The sequence below is a fragment of the Canis aureus genome, chromosome 19 (assembly GCF_053574225.1).
Source record: "Canis aureus isolate CA01 chromosome 19, VMU_Caureus_v.1.0, whole genome shotgun sequence".
Lineage (NCBI taxonomy): Eukaryota > Metazoa > Chordata > Mammalia > Carnivora > Canidae > Canis > Canis aureus.
This window is the reverse complement of record NC_135629.1, coordinates 33,762,755-33,773,548: the sequence shown is the minus strand read 5'-3', so window position 1 is coordinate 33,773,548 and position 10,794 is coordinate 33,762,755. Positions and strand designations below refer to the sequence as shown.

At 36.3% G+C, this 10,794-nt stretch overlaps 1 protein-coding gene across 39 annotated transcripts in view; it reads left to right on the top strand.

Moving 5' to 3' along the window:
- SLMAP (sarcolemma associated protein) overlaps positions 1 to 10,794 on the top strand; it is a 146,130-nt gene that overhangs the window by 67,740 nt on the left and 67,596 nt on the right. For all 39 annotated transcript variants that reach the window (XM_077858408.1, XM_077858409.1, XM_077858400.1 and 36 more), the window contains exon 3: positions 7,636 to 7,708. In XM_077858408.1, coding sequence (XP_077714534.1) covers positions 7,636 to 7,708 — 73 coding nt within the window. The remainder of the gene's footprint in view (positions 1 to 7,635; positions 7,709 to 10,794) is intronic.

The following is a 10,794-nucleotide window of genomic DNA, read 5'->3' as shown; positions in this document are numbered from 1 at the left end:
ATAAAATCATGATTTTGTTAAAAAGGTCACAGGAACCTAATGTCATTGAACATATCCATTCATATTAGTGACTCTTCTATTCCATCCTCTCCAAAACAAGCTGATTTTGATGTTTGACTTTCCATATAGTGTGACTCCAGGTTGAAAACTCAAGGTACAAATAACTTGTCCTCTAGATGTAAAATATCGTTAAAAACAAATAAAATGATATTCTAATAGATTTTTTTCAAGGAAATGAGAGAGAATGCCAACCTATCAGATCCTCCTAAAATCAGAGCTATCTATTCCTCTGTACCCAAACCCACAAACTGCTCAGACAGAGCATGAGTTCTGGGCTACATAACATTACAGTAACTCTCTCCTGCAAAGCTTGGGACCAGCTAGTTCTATAAACTTGGTATATAACTCCAATCAGTTCATCCCTGAGGTCTTCTTCACCAATATCTGTTCCTAGGTAAGCCCCTATGAGCAGGGAGCCCATTATGAGCAAGGGGCACTGGTATCTTCCTTTTATTGTGCTCAAACTGCCCTCAATTATTTTTACTTCCCACAGTAGACCTTGTCTTTTCGCACATGCTTATTCCTTTGGCTAAAAACTTTTTCTAGGTTGAAAAAGGTGTCTTTCCATGTCCCTGTTGCACACTGCACTCTCCTTTACAGGTTTGCCTCTCTCACTAAGCTACACAAGAGCAGGCATTGTGTATGTCTTCATTGTAGAATCTCCACACTCAACTTGGCATATACTGGTTGAATAAATTTTAAAATGTCTTATGGGGCAGCCCAGGTGGCTCAGCGGTTTAGCTCTGCCTTCAGCCCAGGATGTGATCCTGGAGACCTGGGATCAAGTCCCATGTCAGGCTCCCTGCATGGAGCCTCCTTCTTCCTCTGCCTGTGTCTCTGCCTTTCTCTCTCTGTCTCTCTGTCTCTTTCTCTCTGTGTTTCTCATGAATAAATAAATAAAATCTTAAAAAGTGTAGTTATCTTCTATCATCATAAAAATGCTAAAAAAATAAAAGACATCAAACTCGGGTAACCTGGGTAGCTCAGTGGTTGAGTGTTTGCCTTTGGCTTAAGCCATGATCCTGAGGTCTCTTTCTTTGCTCATGCCATTCTCTCAGCCTTTCCTTCCATTTCCAGCTTTTGAAGTCTTTTTTTTTTTTTTTAACCCTTTTTATAAATCCTCCCCTGCCTTTGTCTGTTCCAAATTTCCACAGTATTTTGTACCTCTTGTAGCATTTGTGAAAAATTTCCCCCTTTGTTGTTATGTTAGCTGTTTCTTGTTCTCTCTACAAAATATATTGAAATCTCCTCAAGACAAGGACCTAGTCATAATCATCTTGATTTTCCCCATCTTTACCATCCTACTGCTTCATAGCCAGCAGATTCTCAGTGACTATTTAGCAAACAGCTAAAACTAAAGAACCACTACTCCTTGTGTAAATAGAAAAATAACCTAAGAAGAAGTATTGCTCCATTGTATGCTAGAGAAATAAAGTAGCAAATGAATTCACATACCTAGAGAAAGGTCTCCGACCAAATAAATAGTTAGAAACAGGATTCCTGGGAGAAATAGCTAACTCTGAGTCTAAGCAGGAAATGTACAGGTTGAGCATAGAAGATTTTGTCATATAGGGGATCTCTGGGTGGCTCAGCGGTTTAGCGCCTGCCTTTGGCTCAGGGCACAATCCTGGAGTCCCGGATTGAGTCCCGCATCGGGCTCCCTGCAGGGAGCCTGCTTCTCTCTTTCTGCCTGTGTCTCTGCCTCTCTATGTATCTCAAAAATAAATAAATAAAATCTTAAAAAAGATTTTGTCATATATAAAACAATGAAACTGAGACTCCTAGGGTTCTGTCAGAAAATTCAATTAACATAAAGTTCTAATTGATCAAAGATGGGACAGTTTGAGGATCAAATAATAACAGCAGTGGATTGAAATATATCAAATGTGCTTAAATCCATGAACTTAAATGATACTAAAAGAAAACAAAAAGATTTGGTCACCCTTAGAAAAACGTAGGTAAACCATCCTGAAAACAAGTAAATAAAGAGCAAGAATAAGCATTTATGCTACCTTTCCTGGAGAGAATTATTCCTGACATAAACAAGGAGTTGATGAGGGAAAGCTTTTTTTTTTTTTTTTTTTTTTTTTTGCTGAGGAGTGAAAGCTTTTGATTACTGAACTCTAGCTCATAAGTGAAGACAGAAAAAAAAAAATAAGTGAAGACAGAATGATAGAATATCAGTACAAAAACACTTTTTAGAGTTAAAATGTTACTTGTCTTTTTTTTTTTTTTTTTAAGATTTTATTTATTTCTTCATGCGAGACACACACAGAGAGAGACACAGGCAGAGGGAGAAAGAAGCAGGCTTCCCCGCAGGGAGCCTAATGTTGGACTCATCCAGACCTGGGATCATGCCCTGAGCCGAAGGTAGATGCTCAACTGCTAAGCCACCTAGATGTCCCAAAATGTTACTTGTCTTTTTGGCTAGCTTTCCTGCTTTGTTTCTGACTGGGAAAAAAAAAAAGGTCTTTGAGGGACACCTGGGTGGTTTAGTTAAGCATTTAACTCTTGATCTCAGCTCAGGTCTTGATCTCAGGGTCCTGATTTCAAGCCCCACAATGGGCTTCTCACTAGGTGAGGAGCCTACTTAAAATCAGGACTCCTGGGTGGCTCCATTGGTTAAGCATCCGCCTTCAGCTCACATCTTGATCTCAGGGTCCTGGGATTAAGCCACTTGTTGGGCTCCCTGCTCAATGGAAAGTCTGCTTCTCCCTTTGCTTCTCCCTCTGCCTCTCCCCTTACTCGCTGGCTCTTCTATTATTTTCTCTCTCGCTTGCTTCTCTCTTGGGGAAAAAAAAAACTTTAAAAATAATTTTAAAAATCTTTGAATTGGAAGCTTTATGAAGTGAAAATTTCAAGGTTGAAAGTTTGGTAACTTTTTAACCTTAGATTGTAGTCAAAAGACAAGCAAATAATTCCTCAGTTTGGAAATGTTAATGCCTCTCATTTAGATCTTGGTTTTTTAGATGTTTCTTATGTTTTTATTATCTTACTCATTGTACTTCTATTACTGCCAGTCATTTCGAGGGATCCTTCAAACTACTCAAATATAAAGTACTGTTGACCTTTCCACTCAATGCAGGAACAGAGATAGAGCCAGACTACAACATACCCCAGAAGTTTCAGTCTTCCAATTCAGGGCCTTACATAGCTTTTAAGCTCATCACAGTGAACATGGGTCTTTTAAGTAATGCCTGTGTGAAGAGGCAATAGTAAAGGCTGACTTCATACCATAAAGTAAATATATTAATTCAAAAGCAAAAACAATAACCTGTATGAGATAATAGAGGAAAAAACCCACAAATGACAGCTTAGGTAGTCTTCATTTTGATTTTTAATAAAATCTCATAAGTACAAGTAATTGCAGATTTTTATGCATAGATACCTTGTTTTTTTGAGTCAGACACACTTCTTGTTTTAACATTTTTGAAATTTGCTTGTAGCTTACAATGCATATATGCACAGTTTTACTTGCTGTCAGAAAGTAGATCATTCCTATGAAACTTTTTTTTTTTTTTTTAAGGTAGGTTTTATGCCCAACATGGAGCCTAGTACCGGGGCTTCAACTCACAACTGTGAGATCGAGACCTGAACTGAGATCAAGAGTCTGATGCTCAACTGACTAAGCCACCCAGGCATCTCCTATGAAACCTTTAAAAATTGGTGTAAAGGGAAGAAGCAATTACATTAATTTATATGGAAAAACTTTTTAGCATTCTCAGACCCAAAGTGTCATCTCTCTTAGGCTTTTCTGATACCTGAGGGACATAATTTTGCTAATGGATGCACAAAATAAATCAAGCTAAAGCACAGATGTTCACAGACACAGTTCAAAACTATGGCCGCTGGATGCTGAGATGCTGAGTATACTTTGTGGGGGAGGAGCTTGCCAGGGCCCCTCTCAATGCCTTGTAACAGCTCACTGCAAAATGCTTGCTGAATGCTATTTACACTTTACCCTTTTTTTCACAATAAGCAAAAATCCTCTTTGGATTTCTTTTGGTTGGGAAAACAGGTACTGATGTAGGTCTTTCATAAAAGTGAAGGGATATAATACAAACTTTTAAAAAGCAGAGAGTGGGGCACCAACTGGGTAGCTCAGTTGGTTAAATCTCTAACCCTTGATTTAGCCTGAGGTCATGATCTCAGGGTCTTGAGATGGAAACCCCATGTCCAGCACTGTGTGTGGAGCCTGCTTAAGATTCTCTCTCTCCTTCTCCTTCTGCCCCTCCCTCCTCTTCATGCGCTTGCTCTCCCTCCCTCTCTCGCTCTCTCTTAAAAAAAAAAAAAAAAAAATTGAAGGGTACCTGTATTTAATGTGGCAGTGATCCTGCAGCTTTCTTACCCCACCTGAGAAACTTTAATTTTTTTTATTTTTTTTTATTTTTTTAAAGATTTTATATATTTATTCATGATAGTCACACAGAGAGAGACAGAGAGGCAGAGACACAGGCAGAGGGAGAAGCGGGCTCCATGCAGGGAGCCCGATGTGGGATTCGATCCTGGGTCTCCAGGATCGCGCCCCGGGCCAAAGGCAGGCGCCAAACCGCTGCGCCACCCAGGGATCCCCTGAGAAACTTTTAAATTGTGTGTTTTACAATCATTTTGTCTCTGAATCTTGGAAATATGGTGAATAATGTTTCTGGGAAATTTTTGAGAGCAAAATTTGTTTAAAAAGTGATTAATAAAATATTTGAGAGCAGTACTTTCCAAAGTATTTTTTTCATAATACTGTATATATCATGTATATAATACTGTCATATCAGTTCCTGTGTAAGTATTCTGAAAACAGGGGACAGAGATGCTCAGTGGTCAAATAAGTTTGGAAATGCATCTTACTTTTAGAGCCTCATGATGGATAAAAAGCCCATTGAGCTCTGAAAAAGACTGGTATAAAAAAAATAAAAACTCTTCAATATATTTTAACCAAGTATTTCCCAAACTTTTCTGACCTTCATATCTGTTTTTGTTAACACCCACTAGCACTCCATTTTGGGAAATACTGTTATATAGAGTTGATTAAGTATTAGAACAAAACATTTTTATCAGGTAGTTTTAAATACTCGCCTGTTGCAAATTAAAAAAGACAACTAATAATTCTATGCGTATGTGTGTATCTGCTTGTCACAAGAACCTTTTCAAAAGCAGGGCTGGCTAGACTAGATTGTCCACTTAGACGTGATCTTTAACTGCCTTCAGTAGTACAGCAACCCCATGCTGCCCTGTCAGTATTACCCCTCGATTCATTTCACAGATTTGTACATCATTTCACTTGCTAGACTTTGGGGTGATATATCTGAGCAATGGAAATTCTGATGTAATATATCACAGCTTGTCAATTCTGGCACTGCAATTTTATTCTGTAACTCAATGCATGTAATTTTTTAGACTCTATTATCAATTTAAATACATTGGTCAAGTATCAGTATTGCTGGATTTTGTTATACTCTTCTCTTGTATTTATTATAGCCTGAAAAGAGTAGATCTCTGGCGGAGTCATAGAGCTGGGAAAATCTGTCCCTTCCCTATATTCTACCAGGGAAAGGAGGGAGTTAAGTAGTTCTTACAAGTGTAGGTGAACTCTGCTGCCCTCAAAGTAAGAGATGTCTTCACCCTGGGTAATGGAAGCTGTAAAATATTAACCAACCATGTTATTTGGCATATTCAGTAATCATTCATTAAATGCCTACTTTGTGCCAGATAACTCTGCCAAGTATGGGATTTAAAAAGTGAAAAGCAACCAATCTTTGCCCCTCTTACAGAGTCTGCTCTAACTGGTGAGACAATGGTTGCGTAAATGACAAATATTCACAGTGCACTGTGCTTACTGTTATAAGAAGTAGATATAGGAGACTCTGGAGACCCCTAAATCAGATAATGAGTTCCGTGAAGTAAGTAGAAAGTCTGAGCCTAGGGGATAAGTAGCCTTTGGTCATGCAGGCAAGAGGATAAAATGATATCACTGACAGAACAGCTTGTAAAATGACTAGAGTTGTGAAAAAAGGAATTTGGAAATGCAAGTAGCTTGGTCTTGCATAGGGTGTTTATGGTAGCAGGATGGAGGATGAGGCCTGAAGGGAAGGAAGGAGCCCAGGTGGTTCATGGCTGTAATTGCTGTGGATGGTTCTTGATCTGTGTTAGCACTTTTCAAATAATAAGTTAATGAAAATTGAGTAAATTGCACTAAGTTTCTTAAGTTTACTGTATATTTCCAGATGACAGAATAATCATATTACTTCATGTTTATAATATTGTTTTGATGGTTTATAGGCCTGATCACTTAATAAGTTACTCTTACATAAATGCATTAGCTCTATTCTTTTTTTTTTTTTTTTTAAGATTTTATTTACTTTTTATTTGAGAGAGAGAGCGCACAAGCAGAGGGAGGGATAGAAGGAGAGGAAGAAGCAGACTCCTCACCAAGCATGGAGCCCAACTCAGAGTTTGATCCTAGGACTCTGCAATCATGACATGAGCCAAAGTCAGATGCTTAACCAACTGAGCCACCCAAGCATCCGAGCATTAGCTTTATTCTTAATCTGTTTTATTGAGATATAATTTATTTGCAACACCAGTTTTATACAGTGGGTACAGCTTACTGAGTTTTGACAAATGTATATGGTCACATAACCACTCCTTTTCTAATTATGAGACAGTATATTTTCAGCACCCTGCATTAGCTTTTAATTGGTAAATAAAATAAATTAACTCTTTGAATCCTAACCCCAGAAGATATAATCTTGGAAGAATAGAGAAATAAAAAGCCATCAACCTTAAAACAGCAAAAAAATATTTTCTTATAAAGCCTAATCACAAAGAGAAGCTACTTACTGCCTTTGGGGGGTTTTGTCTCTTGAAATCATCAGAAGGAAAAGGAGGAAGTAAGAAGCAACAGTAAGAAGTTGTCTACAAAATGACTGGTGTAATGTTATATAAAAATGTTAGGGGGTGGAGGAAGAAAAAGCACCAAAACCACAATTTTAAATACTGAACTGGAAATCTCAGACTTTAATAAACAGAGTACCAGAAGCAGCTTCACTTGTCTGAGGTCTTGGTTTTCTCACTCATCTAATGGGAGAATTGAATGGCATATTTCAAGCTCTATTATGCAGAACTTACAAGTTTTGTTAGGCATGGATAGGAGTTACAGATTGAGGAGGACAGGAGAATTAGGAATTAGGGCTAACTATTAAATTGGGGAATAGTTGGAGTTAGGTTTTGATGCCAGAAGATAGAGGAAAAAGTGCATTTCCTCTCCTCAATTGTATTTACATAAATTCAACTGACCTTTTATTGACTGCTACAGCATTGGAGGTTAGGGCACTTTTCAAAAACAATTCTATCTATAATTCTGCCTCGCAGCTGTGATTCAGTATAAACAGGGATGACTTTCTCCAGGGGAGTGAATACTGCCATTAAACCACCAGATTAAAAAACAAAAAACAAACAAAAAAAAACCCACCAGATTTTTTTCGGAAGTTATTTAGGAATAAAATGTTTGGATATGAGAGATACGAAGGTTTGTATTTTTAAACAATTATTTAATCCATCTAATTTGTTTATTTTAACCAGTTACCCATGGATGTATTGTTTCCACAATAAAACTTTTTCTACCAGATGGTATGGAAGCCCGGCTCCGCTCAGAGTGAGTATAATTTAGTGCTATGAAGTTTTTATATTAATTACCTTGGTTAATAATATTAGAGATGATGGTATACAGTTAACACTTCAGGATTATTTTAATAATGGTAGAACATTAATGCAGTATTTTAGAATATATTTCATTTTAATTGTTTTTTCACATTACCTACAATGTTACTAATGTTTTTCACATTACCTACATTACTACAATTCTAGTAAATAATAATATATAATGAAGCACAGATTATTTTGTTTCCAAATTTAACTTTCCAATTTATATTTTGATGGATTATTAGTTGTATTTCAAAATATTTAGGATATGTAAGTTACTGATGAGTGGTAACTGTATTCATTAGTGGTAAGAACTGTATTTTGATCTGTATTTAATATAGGACTTCTTAAACTGTGATTTCCTCTGAAGTTAATGCCAGTGTCATGATCTTTTAGGACGTTGAGGGTGTTGATATAGTTAGTAACCAAATAGGTGGGAGTTTTGGAGGGATTTTCCAAGGCTGTATTTTTTTTCCCCCTCAAGTGGTGGAAAGATCATTCAGTTGAGGACAAACTTGAAAGGGAAGAGTTACTCATAAAATGTAAATGTTAAAACCTAAACATAAGTATATTTTAGTCTTATGCTTTTCATAGGTTATCATTATATAGTAATTATTAAACGTAAGCATTTTTTATCTGGGGAGAAGACTGTGTATATGCAAGAAACTTGTTTGTACACCCAACATAATATTTTTTATCCTTCAGAAGCAAAGACAAAGATTTGAAGGTGGGAGGTTAAGATAAGCAGTAAGTTTAAAGCAAAATAGAGTCGTGAGTAGGAGAGAGAATGAAAAAGAAAGCAGAGGCTCTTCTATTACTTTGGTAGTCTGTGCTTTCATTAGAACTACTATATATTTTGCTTCAGTTAGAAGCTACCAATATTTTTTAGCTTTAAGGATACCTGGAGCAAAGCAAAAAATTTTAAACATTTAAATGTAAAATCTGTTTCCTATTCTATATTATAGTTTAATTATTAAAAATACAGTTAACTTTGGGAACTTTAATATGACTCTTTTTATGAGTCAAGGGTTAAGTTTTTAAAAGTAAGAGTAACTATTAATCAACTAATGATGTGTGGCTTCTAAAGACCTTGATGTTTTTGTGTGATAATGAGATTTTTCTTTCATGGAGTTAAAAGCTTTGAGTAATTATATAAAGGATCATCTGTCATCTCAGGTTCCATCTAGGAGGGCATGTCAATTTTTCAAAGTCTGTGTTAGTGAATTGTGTCCCTATCCTTCTTGTTTCCCCAATGCTTTTCATCTTCCCCATTTCCTTCTCATTGTTTGGTTTTTCTTATGTGGTTAAATATTAGTATCGTTTAAAATTTTGCTGCCGGCTTCATTGTACATAGTTTGGCTGACTTTCTGGAGAAGATGAATTTTAGACAGGCAGTTCTCTGGAGCTGTAGGAAGATCACAATGGTCTTCAGAGGCAGATAGTCTCATTCAAAGCCCAACTCCACCTATTCTGTGACTTGATGAGGCCTCCCTTTTCTCATTTGAAAAATGAAGATAACAATAGTACTTATTGAGCAGGAATTTTATGAGGAAGACTAAACAAGGTTATGCACTTAAAGAGTTTTGTGTAGTACCTGGCATATATTAAGCACACAATGATCATTGGCTGTTTCTGTTACTATAATCTTTTTTAGCCATCAAGATACTTTTGGGTATGCCAGAATGCTTAGTTTAAGGTATATTATATACATAGCATTTGATGCTTTTAAGATTCTCACTAGCTAGTTCTCAAAAAGTTGATTCTTTTTTCTTCCTTGTTTTTGATTACATTGCACAAATAATTTTTTTTTTAAGTTACCACTATACCCAACATGGGGCTCAAATTCATGACTCTGAGATCAAGAGTCATATGCTCTACTAACTGGGCCAGCCAGGCATTCCTGCACAAATAATTTTTAAATGATAACAAACGGAGAAAAATTGCCTGAAACCCTACCATCCCAGTACTGATGGTTTTCCCTTTCTGCACTGCCTTTTTGCATATGAACATAGTTCATATACAAAATATGTATATTTTGTATACAAAATATTCGATATATATAAATCAACCAAATACAATTCAATTCAATATACAATTCAAATACAATATAATTCAAACAAAATACACCTATATCCAGAATAGTTTCTGTAAGATACACACACACACACACACACACACATACACCACACATATATTACTCATGGAATAGTTTAGCTGAATTTTTAGCCTTTTGCTAACCAGTTTTTCACAAGACCAGAAAATTTTGTACTTCAGTCACTAAGAAAACTGGATTTAAAAAAAAAAAAAACTGAATACTATTTGCTTCGATTTAAATTATCTTAAGTTCATTTGCCTGTCTGTACATATCTACAGAGAAAAAGATACATACCCCAGATGGTTATATCTAGGTGCTTGCATTAGGTAATTCTTACTTATTTCCTCATACTTTACACATTTTCCATAATCAGTATTTCTTAATTTTGTAGTCAAGAAAAAGAAAGTTACGTTTAAAATGTCTATTCCATGTTTATGGGTAGAGAGAAAAACTAAATTTGGCATAATTTTTTAAACCTTCATTAGGCACCAGCTTTGCTAGGGCCTTTTGATAGATTCTGGGGATCCAGAGGTGATTGGTACCTGAAAACACATGTGAAATCAAAGAAGTGAAGGGTTATATAATCTCAGTTGGGAGTCTGTACAGGATCGTGTGTGCTCAAAAGGGAGGATATGCTGGTACTTAATATTCCATTTTACTTAGCATTTTAGTGTATTTGTGATTAATTGAAGCATTTCTTAGGATGTTTGTGGTTACTACAGTGGGATCAGAATTGTCATTTCTATTTTTAATTCGTGGAAGATAGTTTCTCATTAGTTTACACATGATTAACCAGTTGAATCTAGGAACTCCAGTCAGCCTTTAGGCTCACTATCACCAGAGTAGCACCTAGGATATGAAGTGATTAGCAACTTGTAGGGGATGTGGGTGGGCAGCCTTGCTTTGTGTTCTCTACTCACCCCAACACACACACAGTATCTTAC